This window comes from Salvia hispanica, chromosome 4, assembly GCF_023119035.1.
Source record: "Salvia hispanica cultivar TCC Black 2014 chromosome 4, UniMelb_Shisp_WGS_1.0, whole genome shotgun sequence".
Classification (NCBI taxonomy): domain Eukaryota; kingdom Viridiplantae; phylum Streptophyta; class Magnoliopsida; order Lamiales; family Lamiaceae; genus Salvia; species Salvia hispanica.
The window spans coordinates 45,913,838-45,939,864 of NC_062968.1; the positions used below are offsets into that span (position 1 = coordinate 45,913,838).

Here is a 26,027-nt window from a genome sequence, read left to right on the forward strand (position 1 = left end):
TTCCACATGTTGATTGCTCAATCAATGTTGATTCTAGCAATAACAAAAACATTGTCTTAAACTGTCTTCCTCCTTGAAGATCATTCAACATAACCTTTAAAACATCGTTATGGTTCACACTTTCTTTTTTCGTACGACATTTCTTTGCTATCTTCCTCATGAAAGCTGCATTACTTTTACACTTATCTCTAGAATAAGTAATGTCACCTCTTGGGAATCCATATACAAGCTCCACATCCTCTTCAGTGATATGAATTTTTTTACCATTGTTAAGCTTTATCTTGCACTTATTCTCTTCAAAATTTTTTAATAATACTAATGCTAATCTGCTAGGAATGTAATCAATCTTGAAATGTAGGACACTCTCGAAACTCAACTCTTTCACAGAATTAATCTGTTCCTCATTCAGTCTGCTTATTGCATCAACAAAATACATCGGCTTTCTTTTCACTAGAAGTCTTTGAGATAGATTTTCAGCAATAACAATCTGTTTTCCATCCTCTACACTTTTCTTTTGCTTTTTGTTAACAATAATTAACTCTTTCTGAGATACTGAGGTACTCCTTTTTCGCTTGGATGTTCTTCTGTTTTCTGGTTTAAAATCAAACATAATAAATCTATATCAATTATACAAAGTATCATGACAATAATAAGTGTACTCTGTTGACATCAAGTGTGTGTATATTACTAAAATTATTTCATTAGATATACCAATCACAATTAACAGAATTTCAGGCATTAAGTATGCTCTGTCATTAAAAGGAATTTTCCATATATAGTTAGAACAATTATATTATTACTATTATGTCAACAGTTAAAGTTGACATAACTTGTTGATTATCTTAAAAAGTTTATGGCAAGTATACTCTGTTTATATAAATATGACTATGTCAACTATTATTTAAACAAGCTTAGAATATGTTAATAGCTATTGACATACTACTACAACCATACATATGTTTTCTACAGCCATCCTAACAGCTATTGAAACAAGCATACCCTATGTCTATAGTTGTTGACATACTACTACAGCCATACATTTGTATGTTTTCTACGTTCACTCTAACAAGCATACAATATTTTAATACCTATTCAAACAAGTATACACTACTGTCATTACTGTCAACAGTATATTATTATAGTTATGTCAATAGCTAGTATATAGAATGTCAATAATCTTAAAAATTTAAACAAATCCTTAACTGGAAGGTGAAGCTTCTTCTCTTCCTTTTTTTACAGCAACATTTTTCGTTGCCATCTTTTCCGATTCTACAATCGCAAATCAACAAAAAATTTCAGCAAGTATCGAATTCATAAAAAACGAAATCGAGATGTTTATTAAAACACCAAAATCAAAGCAATATACTTAAAATTTGAATCAATTTCTTAACCTGAAGAAGTGGCTTCATGCATCGCCGATTTTGACTTCTGTTCCTTAGCTTCAATTGATTTTTCAACCGATTCTTTCCGATTTTCCTCTTCATTCGTCATTTAGAGCAGCGAGATTTTGAATATCAGCGAGATTTTGCAGAATTTGAAGGGATTCGAATTGTATGAAGATCAGCGAGATTTTAGAGAAACTTTTAGAAACTGATTTGAAATCAGTTGTGTGTTTTACGATTTTTCTTATTAATGAAATTACGATTTTACCCCCTTGTTGACATAATGTAGTATTTGTTGACATTTTGTTTAGTTTGTGGATTAGTGGCCCATATTGCATCTCATTTATCAATTTAGCTAAATAATCTCAACCTAACAAGACCCTATATATATATATATATATATATATATATATATATAGGTCCATCATCAATTGAGATTTTTTAGGGTAATTGAGAAATGAGATGCAATATCAGCCATTCATTTTTATTAAATGAGTGGTCCAGATTTTGCCACACAAAAAATATTTTTAGATTATTTTATTATGAAATGGTATGTTTTAATTAGGTTCTTCATCTTCACCAAAAACCCCCAATCCCTCTCCCCACCGCCCTCCACCATCTCCGCCATCACAGCCCTAAAATCCAGGAACGGATCCATCGAATTCATCGCCACCACCAACGCCGCGCTGCCGCCGCACTCTGTTTCTCTACCTCCACCGCCTGATTCTGCCTTCGCCAGTGCGGAACTCGTCACGCCGGGCTCGAAGAAGAGGCGCTCCCGGTCTTCGTCGCCCTCCTCGACCAGGCGGTCTAATTGAGATCAATTAGTTGACATGTTCGTTCTGTCAGACATTGATCACATCTTCGATCGGGGTGAATCTCCAGAGCCCCGGCCGCGAGCATCACTCTGTGGTGTTCTACTTCTCCAGCAAGGAAGGGGAGCCGATCGGATCGAATCCTCTGCTCAACAATTTCATCAACATATCGGGTGAATATCGCAACAACCGATTCAAAATCGTGAATAAAATCGTGAAAGGACCGAGGATTCTAAAGACAGCGGTGGGGAGAGGATTATCTGGAAATTGATGTTGACATCGGCAGCTCCACCGTCGCCTCCGCAATTTTGCGGCTAGCGTGGGGGGTGCGTAAAGGCGGTTACGGTGGATTTGGGATTCTAAGTGGAGGGGCAGACGGAGGAGGAGCTGCCGGAGAAGCTATTTGGCGCACGGTGAGGATCTTCTAGATGAGATCGGCGAATTTTGTAGATGTTGCCACGCTGTCGCCGGTAACCAGTAATAAAATCTTCCCCGTCAATAGTAATAAACATTGGTTTATTTCATTTTTCCTTCAATTTGAGGTGGTAATTAAGCTTCTAAAAATTTGATGATTTTTGTTCCAATATGCAATGACAATTGCTGAATGTTAATATTAATTCTGTGGATTTGATTTCTCTAAAAGCGAAAGCAAATTACAATTAATTTGCGAAATATATGGATGCAGTTTTTAATTCGATTGTGTTGCTCGAATTTTTGAGTTGTGTAGGTAAGGTGTTTGTGATATTGCCTAAAATATTATTGTTGACTAAATTATATAAGTTGTTGACATGAAAATATTTATTTTTGACATGAATTATATAGCTCGTTGACATAATAATGTTTGTTGTTGACATGAATTATATAGTACGTTAGCATAAAATTTTATGAAAAATGTTGTTGACATAAATTATATGTAAAACATTGTTGTTGACATGAATTATATGTAAAACGTTGTTGTTGACATAAATAATATACGCTTGAAAATATTTGTTGTTGACATTAATTAATTTGTAAAATGTTATTGTTGACATAATAGTTGACATAAATAAAGTTTGTTGTTGACATCGTAGTTGACATAAATAAAGTTTGTTGTTGACATCGTAGTTGACATAAATAACGTTTGCTACTGACATCGTAGTTGATATAATGTCTCTGTAGTTGACATCGTGCGAAAATGACAATTATACCTCCTAGTTGGCATAATGTCTCAGTAGTTGACATCGCGCGAAAATTGTGAATGAGTGGCTGAAAATGCATCTTAGTTCTCAATTAGTCCCAAAAATCTCAACCTAACAAGTTCCCAAAATATATATATATATATATATATATATATATATATATATATATATATATATATATATATGTATATATTCAAAGTCATAATATTTCTTTTGGATATTAAATACATATATAGCGTAAATCAAAACATATAAGATCTATAGACGCACCCAAGTAGAGCTGCCCAAGGTTTATCGAACCGGTGGTTAAAACTGAAACCGTAACCGCTGGTTACGGTTTCGAACCGAAACCGCGAGAAATATTTCGAACCGAAACCGTGAATTTTAAAACCGTGGTTCGGTTCAGGTTCCAAATTTTTTGAACTGAAACCGCGACCGAACCGCCGGTTAACCGGCGGTTTCACGGTTCCAACATGAATTAATATTGATTTGATATTGATTTAATTTCTACCAAAATTAATAAGGGAACATGATTTATATTTGAACTTTTAAATGTGAACATTGACTTGTGCGAATATTTATAGTTGTTTCTGTATATCATGTTGCTTTTCTCTCTCAAAATAACTAATCACATTTAATATATTTTGATAGTTATTCCACATCTATTTTGCTAAAAATTGAAAAGGGGTGCTTTGTTGCAATAATGCACAAAATGTCGCAAAAACCAAAATGAGATCAAAATTTGTAATTATCAAAAGTAGCATTAATGTTGCACTATTTTCGTACATAAAAGCATTATATGTGCAATCTCACCGTTTTTTAAGTATGATTATGTAGTATTCAAAATATGAATATGCATTCTTCAAAATTGATTGGTTCATTGGCATTGTTGATCATACATGATTTAGTTTTAGTTAATCAAGATCAATTAAATTCAATTAATTTAGTTGATGCAATCTCACCATTTTTTACGTATGATTATGTAGTCTTCAAAATATGAATATGCATTCTTCAAAATTGATTGGTTCATTGGTTGGTGGTTGGTGATGGTTGCACTCTTTAAAAATGATTGCACAAAACACTATTTTTTTAATTTTATTTATTTATTATTTAAATGTTGATTTTAAATTCAAATTGGATCTCATTTCCCTCCATTTGTATCTATAAATACTCCCCTCTATTCTCACTTACATTCACCCCATTCTTGTTCAAGAATTTCTCTCTTCAATCTAAATTTGAAAAGTCTAACTTTCAAAGTTTAAGTTGAGCTCAAACCATTTTCAATTTGTTCTTTTTTCCCCCATTTCATGTTTTTTTTTTGTTTACGTTTAGACGAGTACGACACTTGTAAATTATATCACATTGTAATTTTTTTTTGAAGTATATCACATTGTAATTTGTATATTGAAATTGTAAATTTGATATCATTTCACCTTACTCATCTTACTTCAATTTAAACTATCTATTTTCTTGTTTCAATTTATTTTATAATTTCAAACTACATGGCAAAAAAAAATAAAGGAAAAAAACCGCGAAACCGAACCTAAACTGCTACGAACCGTCCAAAAACCAGCGATTTGGAACCGAAACCGAAACCGTGAAATAGCCTCACGGTTCGATTTCGGTTCCATATTTTCCAAAACTAGAACCGGCAGTTCCGAACTGAAACCGCCGGTTCATGAACCGTGGGCAGGTCTACACCCAAGTGAATACAACTCTAAAAATAATAGGGAAAGATAACATGTCGACAAATCAACCCAACCTATAATAATGCTAGTAGGGATAACTAATTACAATTATGTATTTAGAGGAGAGTTTCAGCAACCATTAATTATTACATCCTTCATTCTTTAGATGAATAGCACGAGCACATCACACTTATTTTCTTTTTTGTTTTAGTTCTTAACAGATTAAAGTTATGATAAATATGTAATTAAGGTTGTGCCTCCCTTTTCTGATAAGATGAAACAGAGAGCATAACTTACTTGTGTTAAAAATAAAAAAAGCCAACTTTATGTCCTACCACTACAAGATGAAAGGCAGCAAGTACAATTCAAAGCTCAACAAATAACAATTTTGATATGATCAATTTGGTGAACCAACTTCTAGAAAAGGATATTCTGGAAAGAAAGACAAATAAACTCGGCGGTGGGGTAAATGGAAGATCCATTGATGATATTAGTTGTCTCCACGTGGCGTGACTTTGCACGTCAAGTCAAAAACCGAACTTCCACCATCCTCGATTTTAATATTGTAAAATTTCTCACTGGCCAATAACACTTCATCCAGTTTGAATACAAGCATATATTACTATTAATTATAAATAAATGGAGTAGATATTAGGTCTCTACTTTAGTTAGAATCACAACTTATGTATTTATGCTGGGGTAGTTAAATTCTGGTGTATTTATTTTGGGATGAATGACTAATATGTACTACAATGTTGCTAATAACCTATAGTAGAATTCATTAGAAACCCAGGATGCATATATATGGAGTAATATAGTAGTGTGAGTAGAGAGAAAAATTTGTGACTAACGGCGACGTCAGTTTCTCATTCGCGCGAAAGCAAAACGTCACACCACACCTCCGCCGTTAAGAATCTCTTCCGATACTATTCTTTGAAAGCGACACGCTTTCTCTCTCTCTGTGTATAAAGTGGAATACATATATGGATTTTTTTTTCTAGAAAGAGAAACGAACAAACGGACTGATCTGAATGCAGCTTCAGCTGCGCTACTACACGTGAATTACACATTCGTATGCAATTTGTGTACTTCTCTATATATTCTGGCTGATCGAGGTTCGAATTCGGATGCAGGTGCAGCTATTGGTTAAAGGTATTGATCGATATGGAGATTTTGATACAGCGACATAGTAATATTTTGATGGCGATTTTCTGTTTTGTTTATTTGCTTGATAAATCATGAATGTGTGGAATGCTGTTTTACTTCATCTGAAAAAGTTTACCGAATTCTGTTCTTTCACGGATTTTGTAATCGGCTCTTTGGAATTTTGGGAAAATGACTATTAGTTGAGAATCACCAAGATACGAAATCTTTGCTTCAGAAGGTGAATTGCTTTTCTGCCTCCATAAATCATTGGATTTTCAGAATTTGAGTTGAAATTGAAATAGCCTTTTTCCCTTTTATTGCTTCTAATTTTCCTGTTTCAAATTGTTTATTTCAATCTCAGAAATGGCTATGGTTCATGAAGATGACAGAGGGAGAAGGTCAGATCTCGAGATCATCCCTGCGGTTGACAAGAGACGTCGTCGGATGAGATCTTTGAGGAGGAAGGCCATGACAAGGGGCACAAGTTCTCTGAAGAATAGCAGAACTAACCACGTGTTGCATTGCCATTTCGCCTCAATTTCGACAGAGGAGTTTCCTGATGAGGAGGAAGAGAAGGCAGTGAATGCATTTCGTCAGGTTTTGTTTGAAAGGGACCTGCTTCCAGCGCAACAAGATGACTTCCATACATTATTGAGGTATAGTTATCTCCAATTTTCTAAGCCTTCATTTTCTACTTTGGGATGGAAGGTTGTGTTGTGGTCTTCTGATTTGAAAAGTAGTAGTAACAAATAAAATTCAATGTTTTTGGTGAATCGAGAAAGACTTGATGCTAACTTTTTTGCCTTCTATTTTGTATGTGTGTTGATATTTTAGGTCTTTCCTCAACTATTATAATAACAATCCCTTCCAAATTATTCAAAGTTTTGACTATTATCCAGAATTCCAGATGGAAGATCTCTACTTCATCAATTTCTTTGAATTAACAAGCGTTATAAGACTGGCCTGAACTTTCTATTGCTTGCCTTTATTTGGTTATTGGAGCCATGGATTTTGTTCACATCTGATATAGGAGTACTATATATTCATATCTGAACAAATAAGTGGTGGGTGCTGACTGGTGGTAAAACATGCATGATTACTTTCATTGAGAGTTGGCAAGTCCACTCAATTCAGAACTAATGGAAGTGTGCAAATGTCTCTAGCTAGTGGCAGCAACTGGCTTTCAAGAACTCTTCTTATTCAACTTCTATTGTTCTGAGACAAGGCTGACTAAACTCTTACGTAAATGAAAACCCTTGGTTGAGGGACTTGAAATAGATGCACACAAAATACTGCATCTATTCTCGAGTAGGCCATACTACACCTCCAGCTGTATCACAGTGTCACATTTCGTATTCCACGTGATATCATCTGCATTGACAATTAGTGATGCTTGTTGAGCTGAGGGTAGTATAGCTGATATATTTTTCCCTGACCAGATGAGATACATGGAGAAACTGTGTTTGATGATGTCTACTCTCTTAAATGTCACCTTAATCAAGGAGAAGTTAATCTAGAAAAAAAATCCTACCCGAAGCAAATAATAATTTATTTTTTATTTACTGATGAAGAAATGAATGTGTTTTCAGATTCTTGAAAGCTAGAAACTTCGACCCTCACAAAACCCTTCATATGTGGGAAGAAATGTTGAAGTGGAGGAAAGAGAATGGAGTAGACTCTATTCTTCAGGTATTGTTCTCATTTTCTGGTTTACCCACATTGCTAGGAAAGTTCATTATACCCACCTTTTAGACTTCCAACATCCATTTCCCATCGGATATGGGACATTGCATACTGTGTTGAAATTTCAAATATCATTCTTCATACCATCCATATAAATGTATTGTTTCAACTTTATCTGCAGGATTTTGTCTATGAAGAGTTTGAAGAAGTTCAGCACTATTATCCTCATGGTTTCCATGGTATTGATAAAGGAGGGCGGCCTTTGTATATTGAAAGACTAGGAAAAATAGAACCGAACAAGCTTATGAGTGTCACAACTGTGGATAGGTTCTTAAAACATCATGTTAAAGGTTTTGAAATAACTTTTGTAGAAAAGTTCCCAGCATGTTCTATAGCAGCCAAACGGCATATTGATTCAACAACGACGATTCTGGATGTACAGGGCCTGGTCTGTTCCAAACTAGATGTTTTAAGCTTTTGGTTGCTCTATTATATGTCTATCATGCTTAGATTATTTTGTCAATGTTTATCATTTGATCTAAATGTGAACATCTGATGCAGAACTGGATGAGTTTTGGGAAGGTTGCACATGATCTAGTTATGCGCATGCATAGAATAGATGGAAGCAACTATCCTGAGGTATCTCAGCTGCCATTTGTTCAACAGAGAGGCGATTCTTCTGTTAATGGTTTATGTCGAACTAATATACTATTCTTGTATGTTCACAGACTCTACATCATATGTACATAGTAAATGCTGGTGGTGGATTCAAGTGTCTGTGGAATTGGGCTAAAGGCCTTCTTGATCCAAGGACCACAATGAAAATTACTGTAAAGGATCCACATCTTTCTAGAACTAAATATGTTTTGGGGTAGAATTTTAGAATGTCAATTTATTATTTACCGAAGGTTACTCTGTTACAGGTTCTAGGGACTAAATTTCAAGATAAGCTATTGGAAGTGATAGATGCTAGGTGAGAACCTCTCTCTGGTAGAGCAAATTTTGTAGTAACATTTATGTATTTAACTTTCTCCTCACACAGTCAATTACCCAATTTTCTTGGAGGTTCCTGCTCATGCCCGAATCAAGGTGGTTGTCTTAGATCTGAGAAGGGCCCCTGGAAAAATCCACAACTGATGAAGGTGTGAATTTGTTCATACCTTCAGTTATATATATAAATTGTTTATTGTGCTGCATCAGTTTCCCATTATCAACTTTGCACTTAATTAGAGCTATCTAACTAATTGCAGCTGGTTCACACATTACTGAATGGCGAGTCAATTTATCCGAGAAAGATGAGCTTTTATGACAATGATGATATTGAAACTAAGCTAATTGACAAGGTAAAATGATTTGGATATATTATTTATTCTACATCTTTTCCTTATACAAGTGAAAAATAACACTACAATTGTTCTTCTAACAGGGCTTAAGAAGTGATATTTTTCATGTTGGTTTTTCTGAAAAGGATGATTTTGAGATGCAGCTGATTGATATGAAGGTAACAAAGTACATAACATCTTAGTCACCCTCATGAGTTATGATTTGTGATAGCGTATCCATTACTTCTTGTTCACGTGCTTAGCTAATTGTTCTGCATCCGTTGGTTTAAATTCCATCACTTGCATTTCTAGAGAACTTCTAGCAAAGTTTGTTTGGAGGCTGGAAGTTCTAATTCATCTTTTATTATACTTTCATAATAAGCAAAATAAAATCTTCTTAGTAAAACATCATTCACACGTATCCCTCTCCTTCTTGATCTTGCAGCAGGAAACAACGTCGCTAGGAGAACAATATAAAGTAGGCGCTGGAGATGAAAATCATTGTCCACCAAGTAAGTAACCATATCATTTTTGCTCAGTTTATTTTTGCATGAATGAGTAGGGAATACGGAGCATGCATATTTAAGTAAATTATGAGAAGATTAAGGTTTAAACTCTAAACATCACCACTATAAAGACCAAAGCTCACAACAGTATAAATCCGTATATAAAATTTGTCAGAATGATTTAAAAAGGAAAGGAGAATTTTACCTGTTAATGTGAAAGACATGAATTATGTATCACCATTATTCTTATTTATCCCCTGCCAGAATTGACCACATTGGCCCCAGAACAAAGGGCACAGAAGGGATTGATCTTTGCCAAGGTGACAGATGTACTGTTGAGATTTCTAGCATGCGTTTGTTTTTTGTTCGAGGGGCTGTTCAGGATATTTTTCAAGACGCAAAACACTGAGATGCTAAAAGAAACTAATCCCACTACTCGGTTACCAAATTCAGTTTCTCCGGATGAACAGGGCATCTGTGGAAGTCCCGAGGGGCTTATCCATCCGTGTTGGCAGAAGTTGCAGCATTTGGAGAATTTGGTAAATGAGCTTACAAAAAGGCCAGCAAAAATTCCACCAGAAAAAGATGAAATTTTACTTGAATCTATGAACCGCATCAAATCCATTGAGCATGACTTGCTGAAGACCAGAAAGGTAACATATATTGTTTTTATAATACAATCTTTAAACATGAATTCTTAAATTTTCTACACTAGCTTCTTATTAAATTGTTGCCAAGAACTCACGATGCTTGATTTGATGTCAGGCACTTCTCGCAACAACATCAAAACAAGTGGAGCTTTCTGAGTCATTGCAGACTTTGAAGGAGATCAATCTAAAGGTGAGTCGGTGGACTTGGCTCTCTTTTCATTAATAAAACTAATTTGAACTACAGAAATTGATATACATGAGATATTGATACTTCCATCCCAATGACAGGGAAGTGGACGCTTTTGGGTACGAAGCAGCAAGTCTCTACCTCGCGCAACCTAACATTCATGCACTAACACCAAAGAAGAGTCTGCCCCTATACCCTTATACCTCAATCCTTTTCTAATATCCTGAGATTCAGTTGCTCGGTGGATCAAAAAACTTGAGGCAAGAACAGTGTTATTCAGTTGCTCAGTGGATCAGCAAACTTGAGGTACATTATGTGTCGTTCTCTCTGCACATCCAGGTGCATTTGTGGATGTGCTTTTTCTCTCTTTAGGTACTAAGTTCACTGGTTAATGCATTCAGGTTTTGGTCCTGCTCTATTTTTTTTTTATCTTGGAGCTGTGGGCTGGCTAATAAGTGCAATGTGAAGATTCCAATTGAAATACCTGGAGATACTCCCTCCGTCCCATTAAAGAGAGAAGGAAAAAACTGTTGATTGTATTTCAATTATAGGAAATGTTTCATTTTTAATGCTACAATCCAAAAAAAAAAAAACATTTCACTTTTATTGGGATAGAGGGAGAACTTGTTTCCCTATTTCTCATAGTTTGAACAGAGTTACAATAGAGAAATAATTTCGAGGAACGTTGAACTCCCATTTATTGGTCTTCTATTGTAGATATATATTATACTTTCATTTGATTCTGTGTAGCTCAGTTTACTAATTTGATGTTTTCAAGTTCAAGATCGCCATATTTATTCAGTTTAGCTCACCCTAGTTTTACTTTTTGCACATTTCTTCGAAAGGCTACAATCTTTGTCATTTCTCTTCTTCACCGTTATATGTTTATTTCACAATCACAAATACACACATACTTGAACCTAAGGGGCTGTCATGGACTGTGGAGGATACTGGACTGGTGTCGGCCAAGCCCCTCTTGGAGCAGCGACTTGGCCTGCACTCGTTTCACCACTATTTATGTGTATATACTACATCAAGCTTCAATTTGAAGAAAAATCAATTGAGAAGTAAAAGAGATTAATAAATCATATATTTACATTAAAAAACACTCCGTAGGTGAAACTAAAAAAGTAGCAAAATTTGGTATATGCATAGGAAAATAACTTCTCCTTTAAAATAAAGAAGATAAGATTGTATTATTTTAAAGAAGATAAGACTGTATTATTGTAATCAAATTTGGTACGCAACAATTTTTGAATTAAATGGATTCCATGCTGTTTACATATACATCAACACAAATATTGTGAAACAATACTTTTCTTTTATTAAATCACGCCCGAAAAGGTCTATTTTTGTCAAAATTCTCTACTTCATTCGCTCTTATTAGTATATTTGCTAATATCAAAATTTCCTCTTCTAGTCCTTTAGGACTAATGTCTCAAAATATCAAATTTTATGCCAACCAATAAATTGAACAAAAATTTCGCAGAAATCTTGTTGATAAAATCTACAATTCCAATACCATTAATGCATAACGCTCATATATATCCCACCGCGCATCGACATATTCCTTCTCATTGACACAGAACACCTGGTAAATATGCATAATAAACAAACAAATGGAGAGATGAGCGTAAGAATGATCAGTTTTGTTCGTGGAATACTGAAGCCGCACAGACGATAATAACTATTTTTGACAAATTGTGGCTTAGTGTATACAAAAGGAGAGACTAACATTCACAAAATTTCCACAGCCTTCGGCCATACAAGAAAGATATTCACGAGCCCTTAAGCATTACGGCCAATAATACATGACTCATCTACACAGGCGTCAACAAATATTAGCTCCTCATAAGAGCACAAAAAAATCATCGACACCACCTAAAGGAGATGTGAGACACTGTACACCTATCTCTATTTGTCTAAATAATATACACAGCATCCTAACAAGAATTTGATCGATGAGCATCTTTCTGACTTACATAGAAGTCTTCCCATCGATCAGTGGTCATCTTCCCCTCACCCTTCTGCTTCCCATGGGCTTCTCTGATCAAAATGCAAAACCCAATTAAGGAGAAACCCACTAGTGTTTTTTTCATTATTTGCATTTGAAAACAGAAGTTCCAGATATAGATGTGAACTGATAAAAGCATGTAAGAATCTTAATGAAGCTAAAATCTCAGTCTAGATCAAGGAAACATGCATCAATGTTACTGAGATAGCATACCTGTACACTGCTATCGCAAGGGTATGATGACCCAATATGGGCATGACCAATATCTGTCGCACTTACGTGTTGGGTGGCCTTCATTCATTCCAATCTAGTGTCACTCGACCTACCATACAAATTGCGACTCCCTGCTTGAAGAAGCTGTGCCTTCGGTTGAGAATGTACCGGCTTCGGTGGCTGCTGAGGTTGGGGTACCAGGGAGGGAGGCTGTAGTGATTGCTGCGGCTGCTGCCTTAGAGCAATAGTGTCATGCCTAGCTATGGGTAAGCTGGAAGGTGGTCTATGGCCAAGCCCTTGGCCTGCTTGTGGCACAGGCTCACTTGAGTTAGATGGCTTAGAGACCAAGCTTTTGGGTGAATTTAATGCAGTCGAATCACCTAATGGGTCGGAAGCATGCCACTTATGAGAATTTGGCTGTGATACAACTGGAACTGCATTTGAACAGATTTTAGAAACCTGAGGTGATGTGGTCATTGAATCCATTCCAGCAAAACCACTTGCTGGATGATGATTGACATCAGAATCTCTACTTTGGGGTTTACTTGATGCGTCAGGAGTAATCTGGCGATTTGGTTGACCAAGTCTCTGGAGAGCCGGTTGATTTTGATTCACAAATTTCTGGTGAGATGGTGCTTGGTTGTTTGACCCAGCAACAGCCAAAGATGAACTGGGTTGTTGCACAGATGAAGCAGGAGGAGCAGCAGCAGGACCATGACTTTGACTGCTACTATCAGGCTGAGGTGCCAGTTGAGGATGTTTTAGTGATGAGGATGCTTGGTCCGAATACATCTTTTGCTGAGGCAGAGTTTGATTGGGTTCCGAAGCCATGTATTGCCTTGATGGTTGCACAGAATTTTGTGCTGGACCAGTATACAAACCTTGACTTTGCATAGAATTGGTGACAGGTTCTGCTTTCTCCAAACATTGGTTCCCAGGAATTGGCGAAACTCCATTCGGTAAGCCAACATCAGTTGAGATATTCTGATGCATCATCAAGTTCCCTCTATCAACTCCCTTGACAACCTTAGCTTGCTGCTGAGCTTGCAACTGCTGTCTCTGCGGAGGATGTTGCCTATTAGCCTGTGAAGGCTGTTGTGGTTGCCTTACCCGTTGTTTACCCATCTGATTGTTTAAACCATTACCACCAGACTGAGCATTTCTTGAAACTCCTTGATTTGGCATTTGATGTTTCTGTTGGTGCTGAGGCATTGCATTCATCGACGAAACGGATGTCAATGGAGAAAGTGGTACCGCTGAAGAACTTGTTTGGGGTTGTACTTGTGGACTACTTTGCATTGGAGATGACGATGCAGGAAGTTGAGTCTGTGATTGCACATTCGAAATCAAAGAATTTGATGCAGCAAACTGTTGCTGCTGCTGCTGTTGTTGCTGCAGAAAACGATGTTGCAGCTGCCTCTCTTTGGCCAAGCGATATGCATAGGCTTGCTGCTGGTTGTTGGGAGCATGATTTGCTGGTCCTTGAAAATGTGATTGATGTGGACTAGGAACTTGAGGCTGCTGTGGAGATATCGGATGGGATGGCTGATGATGAAGAGGGTAAGATGACACAGGAGGTGAAGTTGTTGGGTTAGTAAAAGAGGAACTTAATCCACCAAAGTGAGACACTCCTTGGCTGTTGCTGGGCGTTTGAAGGTCAGACGCCATCATTTGCCTATGTGGATCTTGACTCATGCCAGCCTGCATCACCAGGGACCATACAATCATACATTAGAGGCAGAGAAAGAAAGACAGAAATGAGATCAGGAACGCAATCATGTTGGAAAGCATATCCTAAACCTAGTTGTCTAAGATGTAACTGTGGCAGTGCTTCCTTTCTTAAAAGTCATATAAACCAGTTATATGTATAACATGTCCAAAGCTTACCCGCTGCATGTTCAAAGCTTCACGAGGTCTGACCATTGAGCTTCCCTGAACAGCACCTACCCCAGTGTGCATATTTCCAGATGACAAACCAGGGGAAACTGCACAGCCAGAATTAACCATAGATGACGAAGGAATTCCTTGCACCCCAGGCCTTGCTATAGGCATGTTTCTGTTAGAACCCATTCCATTGCCACCAGCAAGAATACGAGCACTACGATCAGGTCCAGGGATGGCTCCAGGAGCAGAGATACTGGATTGTGGTATACTTCTACCAGCTATCATTTGATTGTAGAGATGCATCCTCTGATTTTCTTCGGCAGGCAATGATCCAGACCTCGGAAGTCCATATCTAGCATCCCTGCAGTAAGAAAGGAATGTGGCCTTAGAAAACAAAAGAATCAATGGCAAAATTTTGAGTCCTTCATAATTACCTGGCAGATGTATTATGGGGACCCGGTGAAGATGAGAAATTATTGCCAATCATATTTGAGGCTCCCTGCAATGGAGCAGTGGCACCAGATGCAGGAAGCATTTGAGTCATGGGAGCCTGATTAGGAATAACCAATCCGCTAGAATGTGCCCCTTGATACCCAAGAGGAAGTACATCGGGCCCAGAAAAGTTCGCATCGCACAGATCTAAAGGCCTTCAAAGAAGCAAGGGTTGTGAAATGTGTGAGTGAGTAATTAAATACAGGGGATCCAGTTTCGGCATACAAATTGCATAATTGCAAAACATGAAAAACTTAACATGAAAAGAAATAGAAGTAACTTAGTTACATGGCTTACGTTAAAACGGGGCCTCCATTTGGATTATTTGGACACACTTGAGAAAGAGCAATTGCGTGAGAGCTGTGAGGGCGCTGAAATTGCTTTGGATCCTGATTATCATTCTTAAAAGAAATTGTACTGATTAAAAAATCATAAAACAGATAGATCAAGGAAATTAAACAAAATAGCATAGCAAATCGTTGTACTAATTTAGAAGAATGGCTTAATCTCATCCATGATAATTGAATAAGTGAAATGCTAAAGGGTTCTAGGAAGAATTTAATGTGGATTAAACTTTCATATATAACATGAAATATTCCAATAAGAAAGCATAGAAGATAACACTTTGGAAAAAGACCACAGATAATTATGAGTTGACCACATTATGCTAAAACTCAGCCGAGGGTCTTAATAAAAAGTCAAATAGGATACAACAATAAATATCTTAAATGCCATCCCATGTTCAACCTTTTGTTTTACCTAGAAAATGCATATTCATGGTAATACCTGAGTTTTCAGATAAAGTTGTTTTTGTCCAATCACAATTATCTTCTCAAAGTGAGATTTCAGGGTATCTTCTTCCATCGGCCCCTGTAAACGTTGAAACAACTGTCTGGCACTTCCCTGCATGACAGGCAAACAGAAAAATGATTATCACATCACCTGCAAGTTAATAAGATGCTTGGCAATAAAAAGGACTTGAGATTAAATATTACTACATGGTAGTCACAATTAGATTGCCAAAGCAAACAAGGAATCTAGAAATCGGCACTTTACCTTTGGGATGCCAGGTAATGTAGATGGATAAGGCTGCAAAGACCCAGAGTCATCAGCACTATCAGCCCCATCACCAGAACTTCTATCCATCAAACATATATGCCGCTCTTTGCATTCTTTAGCTTTGCGGAATATACACTGTAAAAACAAAATCATATGAAACAAGGAGATAATTAATTTTTACTACAAAAGGTTGTTTGAAGAAAGATGTAAATGAGAAGTTTCAAATAACCCTACCTTGAAATGTAAAGTGCTATTAAAAGCATCACTTACAAGCTCCCAGTTGGGCCCCAGGTCATGTGCAAGGACAACCAGGGCCTAACATGAATAAATAATATATTTACGTTACAGTCATGCTTCAGCACAAAATAATCCGTGTGCTAATACATGCATATAATATATACTGCGACTAAACCAACCTGATCCTCAAAGAGTGACCACGGACTTCCTGACGCTGACTGCCCAGATGGCATCTGAAAGAAATCAAAATGCCTCAAGTTAAGAGTTTGTACTACATGCTGTTGTATCAGGACATAAAATTGTGGAGCAGATAAAAGGAGATGGCAATCTGCATAAATACCTTTAGAGATTTGGGTTTTCTGCCCCGATCCCGACCACCAAGCATTTTAATGAATTGGTTTGGATTGGACATATTACTCATCTGGGAGCCCGCTGGAGAAGGAACAGACAGAGCACTTGGGATGTCAAAAGAGTTATCTTGAGATTGCCGCATAAGCTTGGGTTTCTTTGCAATGTGTTGACCCAGTAACCCTTTCAAATGGATATAAAAGGATAAGGAAGTGTGTATCTACAAACACTTTAATGTCTTTAAAGTAATACAATTTTTACCATTATTTCCATTTGCCTCTGGATGATGAATCTCAGACCTCTTTTGGTAAAGATCCCTATGAAACTGGTGGACAAAATAGAGACACATGTAAACGTAAGAGATACAACAAAAGGACCAAGAAAGAAAACACTCTTGCAAGAAATTTTAATTTAAAGCTTATATGAAGATGCCTACACTTTCTGATGGAAATAATCATAAATATCCTTTCAGGATAGATAGATACTGCTCAGTTGACACTGTCTTAACAATGAAACCAACCAATGCTTTAATTTCATAAAGATAACAGAAGTCAGTCTACCTAATTTTGAGGTATAACATATTAAAATATAACCTCTCCATGTTTCCCAATGATTTAAGAGACCCTCCATTCCAAGGTAGAGGTCACACTTTCCTTTTTTGTTGTCCCACAAAAGATGTCACATTTACTTTTTTGGAAAAAGTAAATCACTATTAATACATCCAATCACAGTTTCTCTCTCTACATTATAACTCAATTTTCCCTCTCACATCAATATATTTACATATATTTTCTTCTCCACTTAACACACTAGCAATATATCCTAAAATCATGTGTCATTCCCAAGTGTGACATCTATTCCAGGACGGAGGGAGTAATTTGTTAAAGAAGAAATGGAACAAAACACCTAATCATCAGGTCAAGTGCACCAACATGCCTAGTTAGAACGTACAACCCAATAAAGTAGCTGAATTCACTGACAAAATGATTCACCTGCTCATTTTGAAAACTCGAATCACTAGGCCATCTCTGTTCATGTGATGCATTCTGCCAAAATTCCAAAGTTGAGTTCTATAATTTGAGACGTTCACAAGAATTATGATATTAACAGTGCATTATAGTGTACCGGATGCTTTGCTTTTTTCTTCTTCTTAGGTTTTGTTGATACTTCAGCAGAGTCAAATGGTAATTCCTTATCAAATTCCCCAGCTGACTCAACTTCCAAGCTATTTGGAATAGCCAATCCACCATGTAGGGTGCTATGATCATCCTGAAATGAATTTGTATCACAACTTGAAGCATCTGTTTTATTTGGAACCTGCATGCATCCAGATGCCCCTGCACCAAAAGGACTTATAACTCTCCGTGAAGCAGTTCGCATCCGTTTCGTAGGAATTGACACGTTTATATTGCTGCCTGGTCGTTTTGCCAATATAGCAAACTGTGGAGTTACTAATCTATTTTCCGAAGGCTGCATAGGTAACAAATCAGAGCCCAGTTCATATGGCCTTGCACCATATGCTCGAACTAAGTGTTTACGCTTCTTTTGGCCATATCTTGAAGATTTGGTACCTTCAAAGGCCATCGACATGCTATAAATGTTTGTTTCTCCCTCATCCTCATCATATCCATTATCATGAGATTCAAAGTCTGTAGTAAATAAACTTCCAGTCAAATCATAATAAGGTAAAGTGGAAAAAAACAGAAATTGACTAAGATTTGCCTGCTGCAGCATCACCAGCAGATGTCTCCACTTCCTCTTGCGCAGAACTCCCAATTCTCTGAGGAGGATTAGAGTAATTCAGGAAAGTGAGTATTAGAAAAGCCAGAAACCTAAAGGCTAAAAGAGATAAGATATTCTTCATGTAATATTCCCTGATCACTAATGAACCATTGAAGAGAGCTGAAAAGAATGTGGTAACTGCTCCCTTCAAAGGAATAAACCATATTGCAAAACATGCAGCAAGCAGAAAAATATAGATAATGATATATTCAATAATGCAAACAGTTTCAGCAACAAGCTTTACCTCAAACTGAGCCACGTGAGAATTAAATGTCATTCTGTAGGCCTCGACAGCTCCAGGGGGTACTGCATAGAAAAGGTTCTCCTGAATGATAATGGAGGAAACATAGTAAGCAGATGAGTAAACACAGCAAGTTGATAGCAATATCAAAGAGATTAAACAAACTATCTGGGAGATAGGGTATGCAAGAGTCTACGGGGTGAGAGAGGAGAGAGAAGATTCTCATGAAATATACAAAGATATAGTGTGATGATCCATACTTCTGTCAAACTATCCTCCCATGAAAGGTCTATTCCAGATTCAGATATTCTATCTGGTGTTAATGGCACCTCTGCTTGGTTATATGAAACATCTGGTTTATCACATTTCAAGAAACTGACTGCATAAGCCTGGATTGAAAGTGCCCCGTTTTTTCGACGATGCTGCTCCAGTTCTTTGCTTGTATCCTGCAAACCACAAAATTAAACAAAAAAAACAAAGAAACAGCATGTATATTTCATTTGAATCCATTGATTCTTAGTTAATGTGCTGAATTTAACTACAACCAAATTGTGCCTGAAAACATACTCAGGGAAGGAAGCTGACATACATACTAAGAAAGCTAAGGAAAATAGTTATGCACTGATAAAACCATATAATCACCTAGTTTACATGAATCAAATTTCTATTGTTTTAACCCACTGTAGAAGACATGGATCAATGATTGCTTTACAACTTTAACATATATCATATCATATTGTATCATATCAAAGATGGCTCATCATATTGAATAATAAGAAGCTATACATCATCAAAAAAATTCTGGTAAATAAGGGACAAACAAGAAGCTGTTCCAAGTTCCAAGCTCCAATCCATTATGAAGTAGATAAGTTTGAACCACATTAAACAGTAAATGGGATCAGAGGAAATGAAGCAATAAAAGTTCAGGTTCATACGTGAATTTGCAACTTTATGGAGTGCCAGAACTCCATGACGGCTTTAGCCAATGAATGGGCAACTCCCTTTGCATCCAAGCCCAAACGGCTTTCTTGTTTTCTCAACCGGGAAGCAACAGCAACTCGGTAAGATATTTGAGATGCAGCAGCTAGTTTCCAAATACGCTCCTACATGAGAAGATGCAATACATGAATGTTTACAAAAATGAATTTTCAAGAAAAGTTTGAGAGCAGCTAGATATCCACACTGAGAATAAAGAGCTACAAATGAAACCAAACCTGTGCAAAATCATTAGCCAACCACGCCATTTCCTCAAGTACATAATCCCACTTAGATTTCTGGGAGATCTCCACTGGTGATGTTACAATAGACAATTCTGCAATTCTCTTCCGTTTGGCCTGTTTATAAATTGCATTAGACCTTTTTGCCCACAAACGAATTAAGTAACTCTTAAGGCACATATAGACGACACAAATCAAACACAAATACTTGTAGGATAACCTCTATAATTTGTGCTTCTTTCAACACTGAATCTTCATCGATTCTGCTTGCCAATTTTAAGTCGGACCCTGGAGAAGTTTGAGCCTCAATAGGAACAGTCGAAACCCTATTTGAAAATGCAACATCAGGGAGATCTGATTTTGAGGGATTAAAAGTTTCCTGATGCTGAATAGTCGAAGATGTTTCTTTGGGCTGTCCAGGATTATCAATCAATGGAACAGTGGGTTTTGCCCCAGAATCTGATTGAGTGGTGCAAGGAGCTTCCATGCCCTCAGTGGTACCTTGATCTTTTACCTTGTCTTCTAATACAGAATCAAATTGATCTACTTCATTTTTTGGGGGGAGTAAAGAATCTTTATCCATCTTACTATGACAAGCAGAGGTGCACTCCTTGTTCACAAAATCAGGGCTGTTTTTTTCTTCAGTATCTTTCATTTCTTTTCCAAACTTGTCACTTTCTGTAACAGTGATGCCATCTTGTGGAGTTCGATTTTTAAGATTCACATTGGCGTCAAGGTTTCCCACTGCAGTGCGCATCTCACTGTCATTGTTCCCATCATTACTTAGGCTGGTCTGCGTGCAATATGACTCTGAATCCAAAACCTTTAGGCCACGAGAAGCACCATTATTATGAGTGTCGGTCATGGTATCATCCCCTATCTTTCTGCCAAAACCATTATACTGGCATGAACTAGATTGATTCTCAACTTTAATAGTAGTAGCACTTGGCACACACTCAATAGCTGCAGAAGTTATTTCTGCTGTCTGGATTGCTTCAGGCCTATTAGAATCTATTTGTTTACGAGTGTCTGTGACCACCAAAAGTGATTGTTGGTTAAGTTGTCCGTTTAAAGGGTTCTCAGAAACATCTGATGCAGCATCCAAGGGAACACCTTGTACCTGGTCCTTTGTTGATTTTGAAGACTTCAACTCCAACTCAATATCCTGACAATCCATTGCTACAGCCTTAGAGATGATATCATTACTTGGGCTTGTAGGTTTTAAATTCAGACGTGACATTATATTTTTATTATCTGCATCAGATGACAATACTTCAGCATCCTTGGGGACATGGAGATAAGGTAGTGGAGCTCCATGAAGCCCCTGAGGAGGATTTACATCAGCAGAACTCGACTTAGCTCCATCACGATTGGACCGGGATCTGTTCCTTCTCTTATATGCTTTTCTAGGAAGAGAAAAAATAGCCAAATCCCCTTGTTCCTGAGTTTTAAGACCCCCATCCATTTGGAATGATTGTTCAGATTGCATAACACTACTCCTACGGCCCAAACTCCTACCACCTTCAGAAAATTCGTTTTCAGCGTCAAATAACAAGAGATTATCAGCACTATTGGGATCACAAGGAGTTGTCCCAGGTCTATCACTACTCTCAACAGAGTCTCCATGAGGTGATGCTGCAAACGCAAGACTGCCTTTTGCTTCACTATAATGCAGAACAAAAATCTGAGCACATAGAAAAACTAAATTGGAAGTCAGATTACATAACTTATAAAAGCATGTGGCAAAGGGTACCTGGTCACAAACTGGTCAGGATGTTGGTCGGTAATTGAAGTAGACTGAACACTAACTGAAGCAACAATCCCAAAATTATAGTCTAAGGGATTTCCACCCTGACAACAGAAAAGAATCAAGCACTCTACAAAGAACTATACTGTAAAGACAATAAAGTTAATCATCATACATTCTCAAGAAACTCCAATTCTCTTTTTCGTTCATCCCGAACGCCACATTCTTGCCTGTAGGACAAAATATGTTATTACCAGAACATGACAATAGCATCTCATGCTTCACCCCATATAAAAGTAAAAGCACCTTAGTAGCATTACCTGAGCTCCACTTGAACCTTCTCGATTGCTACTTTATGCGGAGAAGATTTGATAGCATTTCCAACTCCACCCTCAACAACACCTCCCATAGAATCAACTTCGGCATTGACTATGCGAACATGTGCTGAACTACATCCCATGCATTCCCCACTTCACCTGCTACACATGGTCTCTACTATAATCATGGAAAAGAACTCCTACTAAGAAGATTAAAATATATTGCAAGTTAATAAAAGGAATACAGAGAAAAAATAATTGATTGCATAATCTAATAATCAAGCCATATGGCACACTACTGGGTGACTAACTTTTACTAAAGCCAGTCAAAGTTAACTAGAACCATTTAACCAAAATCATACTGAGGCTCTTGTGTGTCACACTAACTCAAATATATGCATATGTGTTCAAAAGAGATACACATCAACTAGTAATATATTCCCAACGCAAACCTCGCAGACCGTATTATCCAACCCTCATGCTCAAAGTTACACAAACAAGCAACTGCAGCTCCAGGAAAATCATAACACACGCAGTTAAAGCAGAATTCAACTAATTCAGCATGCAATACGCTAAAGAGATAAATGCTTGAATGGCAATAGTTGGACGAGCTCGTATGTTATGTCACAACTCAATACCACATGCCGTCGCTGCATTTCAACCAAAATGCATGTAAAGGAAGACGCAAATGTTAATTCCCCCAAATTTAAACCCCAAATTCAATCAAGAATTGGGCGGAAATTTTCTAGGGTTGGAACGAAGTTGAGCAGAGTTCATAATTCTAGGGTTCCAGAGCTAGGAGTGCGAAAATATTACCTGAATTACGATTATGAGGGAACGAATTGCAATCTAGGGCTCGTAAAACGTGAGGCCTCTAAGAATTTTGGTCCTGCTCTAGGGTTTTGCTTTTGATGCACAAGGTACCTCAACTCAAAGCAAAGGACTATTTGTGCCCTAGATTACGTGAAAATCATCAAAGCAATTCCGAAAATATGAATATGTTGGTTGATAGATAGGCAGACTACGTGTATGTATATGCCAGTGTATGTTCTGCGTGAGAATTTAATGTAACAATGGTGTTTTAGAGTTTAGAGGTCTTTCGTCTTCGTTTTCCTTCACTTTCTCTATTTTTATTTTTATTTTATTTTGATTTATTTTATTCTCTGTAAAAAATGTCTGATCTATTTTTCGGTGTCGCCCATATTGTGGGCTGCGCTGGTAATTGAATTGGACCCCATCTTTGTATATCAGATCTGGGCCTGTTTTATTTCGTTTCTTAAATTTGTAGTACTCGTAATCTAGTACTCCCTCCGTCCCAGAGAAGTTGGCATACTTTGAAAATGGCACGAGATTTTAGGAGGTTTTGTTTTGTGTGTTAAATGAAGAGAGAAAAATATAATTTTTATATTCATGTGAGAGAACTTTTTCCAAAAAGGGAAATGTGACATCTTTTGTGGGACAAACTAAAAAGGAAAGTGTGTCAACTTCTCTGGGACGGAGGGAGTAATGTTTACTAGTAATAAAATGTTCTGAATACTTTTACACGAGGGAGGTTAGAGAATTTGGAGATTACACTAGCTTAAAAGTTAAAATTGTTCAATACATCATTATATGTGGCATAATAACCTTTATCATTTGTAATTTGTCTAAGCTATCACACAGAGTTAACATTCATCTGCATCGAATGGAGGAAGTTTAAGCCACGAAAAGTTGTGCACCCCTAAGAAAATTTTGATAGAAATCCATAAGTTCAATCCTAAAATCAATTGGTGATAAAAGGTCCGTCCATGAAACTTATATAGCGATTTCAATTCTATTTGTACACCGATATTAAATAGTTGTATTATATATTTTTAGTTTCAATTACCAACAAAGAGAGTTTTTCACTTTTACAAAATCTCATTTGTCACTGTGTCGCCATTCCTCGACCATTTGCTACCATCTCCTTCCGCGGTCCCGCCCAACCGCCTACATCTCCCAAATGGTTCTACCTTATGAAAACCAGCGAATTGACTTAAATGAACCTCATCCCCCAAATCTACAAATTCACCATCTAATCCCTTTAGGAGGCTGTTCGATTTGCAATATTGTATCTCGAGATTAAATATGTACTGTGTTTGATCATGAGATTGAATCCTACCACTCAATTCTAGATGGATAATCATGTGATAATTAGTCATAGTTAACCCCCTCCAATTAAAATAATTTCAGAACTCAATCATAGTCCATAGATTATATTTTGATACTGTTTTATCTAGGAAATCGAACGCTACCTCATTGGATACCTCAGGCTCATCAAATAAAATGATAACAACAAATAAAGAGAGGTGGATGCGGAAAGTATTGATGAATTTACCATTGATTTTCGTCTAGACATGTTTTATTTGTGAAAATTGGTGAACTTGAGATAGTTTGTGAGAATCAAACCCCTGAACTAGTGAATTCATCGTGGGGTGGAGGGTGTGATACGTAGATGGTGGAAAACAACGACAACTTCTTGTATGAATGAGGATGAAACAAAATTGGGATGGAGATGGGATTGATAAAAAGAAAAAAAAACGCTTTGTTGAAACAATATTATTTTGATCATCATAACATGCCATCGTTTTGAAGAAAGAACATTTTGTTCATGTCTAATATTTCCGTTACCACTTCACTACCAATTCGATACTTGGAACAATTATGAAAAGTGAAATGTTGACAAGTTATGATTTTAAGTTTGATGAGCATTATGGAATTAATTAAAAGTTAATATAAATTTATAATTCAAATTGCAATTACTTTTTAATCATCAAATTTGAAGATATTAGTGCTGCACGCATGACACCATATTTTTTGGGCAGAAGTTTTGAACCGATAATATCTCAATCACAGACAAATTCATGGAGTATTTGATAATTGGGCTTCACTCCAATCACAGCTGAATTATACTATATTTAATTATTCAGCTTTATTCCAAACAATACCACTCATTACTAAAAAAACGGAAACACGTTTATCTCTACTTTATTCTCTCTCTTAAATTATTCTCTGCATTTAACATATAAAATAAAGTCGCATAAAACTAAATCTCAAGCCGCCCAATGAAGGAGTCATTTTCCTTCGAACAGAAGGAATACTAAGTTTGTATACGATATATCGTATCGAAAACTTTGTATCGTATATTGTATCGAAAATATCGGTATGAAAAAATTTCATATCGTTATCGTATCGAAAGTTTCAATATATCGAACTTTCGATATGGATAATATCAATATCATTACCGTATCGATATTTCGATATATCGTACCGAAATTCGATATACCGTTCAGATATCAAAGTTCGATACTTCACTATCGTATCAAAATTTCAATATATTTCGATATATACGGTATATATCGATAATTCAATATGTATTGATTTTCAATATAATTCGGTATACCGAAAATATCGATATACTGTATATCGTATATTCGATATAAAACGATATATCGCGGTATAAGGAAATTCATATTGTTATTGTATCGAATGCTTACGATACGGTATTGTATCGTATCGAAAATTACGATATACTACCAAAAATTCGATAATTTTTTGATATTTTTCAATACGATACGAGTGATATATCATTTTTTTCGGTATTTGTCCCTAGTCCTAATACTAAGTACTTCCTCCGTCCCTTAATACGTGTCCCACTTTTAACTCAGCACCACTTTTAAGAAATCTAAAGGAAATTGAGTTGAAAAAATTAGTGGTATGTGAGTCCTACTTCTATATATTAGTTTTATAGTAATATAATGTAAGAGAAATTAATTAATGGAATATGATGTCTATTACCATAAATAGGGAAAATTAATAAGAAATTACCAAAATGAAAAACTGAAACAAGTTATGGGACAGAGAAGTACTCCCTTCGTCCGCCAGTAGGAGTCTCGGTTTA

General features: G+C 36.6%; 2 protein-coding genes across 13 annotated transcripts; one reads left to right on the top strand and one right to left on the bottom strand.

Annotated features, from left to right (window-relative positions):
• The first annotated feature begins 6,051 nt into the window (after positions 1-6,051).
• Positions 6,052-11,358, top strand: LOC125222990 (phosphatidylinositol/phosphatidylcholine transfer protein SFH9-like). 5 transcript variants are annotated; one of them, XM_048125928.1, is made up of 16 exons: positions 6,053-6,215; positions 6,410-6,447; positions 6,571-6,865; positions 7,799-7,898; positions 8,074-8,340; positions 8,454-8,531; positions 8,621-8,722; positions 8,801-8,865; positions 8,935-9,034; positions 9,143-9,235; positions 9,319-9,393; positions 9,660-9,726; positions 9,985-10,373; positions 10,486-10,560; positions 10,659-10,863; positions 10,959-11,358. In XM_048125928.1, exons 3-15 carry the CDS (start codon positions 6,573-6,575, stop codon positions 10,710-10,712), a joined length of 1,758 nt encoding a protein of 585 aa, XP_047981885.1. In that variant the 5' UTR covers positions 6,053-6,215; positions 6,410-6,447; positions 6,571-6,572; the 3' UTR covers positions 10,713-10,863; positions 10,959-11,358. The 5 variants fall into 5 exon arrangements, with proteins under 5 accessions (XP_047981886.1, XP_047981883.1, XP_047981885.1 ...); XM_048125929.1 differs by lacking the exon at positions 6,410-6,447 and having other exon boundaries at positions 6,052-6,215; positions 10,174-10,373; XM_048125926.1 differs by lacking the exon at positions 6,410-6,447 and having other exon boundaries at positions 6,052-6,215; positions 9,663-9,726.
• An 875-nt stretch (positions 11,359-12,233) lies between these two features.
• LOC125222989 (chromatin modification-related protein EAF1 A-like) lies at positions 12,234-23,229 on the bottom strand. 8 transcript variants are annotated; one of them, XM_048125923.1, is made up of 24 exons: positions 22,925-23,224; positions 22,112-22,311; positions 21,967-22,021; positions 21,798-21,895; positions 20,265-21,708; positions 20,042-20,161; positions 19,763-19,930; positions 19,088-19,273; positions 18,831-18,911; positions 18,527-18,584; positions 18,376-18,453; positions 17,930-18,141; positions 17,797-17,850; positions 17,066-17,129; positions 16,797-16,987; positions 16,636-16,689; positions 16,454-16,534; positions 16,217-16,354; positions 15,947-16,063; positions 15,458-15,561; positions 15,103-15,315; positions 14,672-15,029; positions 12,785-14,485; positions 12,234-12,603 (listed from the first exon to the last, which is right to left on the bottom strand). In XM_048125923.1, exons 2-23 carry the CDS (start codon positions 22,249-22,251, stop codon positions 12,869-12,871), a joined length of 5,631 nt encoding a protein of 1,876 aa, XP_047981880.1. In that variant the 5' UTR covers positions 22,252-22,311; positions 22,925-23,224; the 3' UTR covers positions 12,234-12,603; positions 12,785-12,868. The 8 variants fall into 8 exon arrangements, with proteins under 8 accessions (XP_047981880.1, XP_047981876.1, XP_047981878.1 ...); XM_048125919.1 differs by having other exon boundaries at positions 17,930-18,453; positions 22,112-22,267; positions 22,925-23,225; XM_048125921.1 differs by having other exon boundaries at positions 17,930-18,453; positions 22,112-22,270; positions 22,925-23,225.
• Between the last annotated feature and the right edge of the window lie 2,798 nt (positions 23,230-26,027).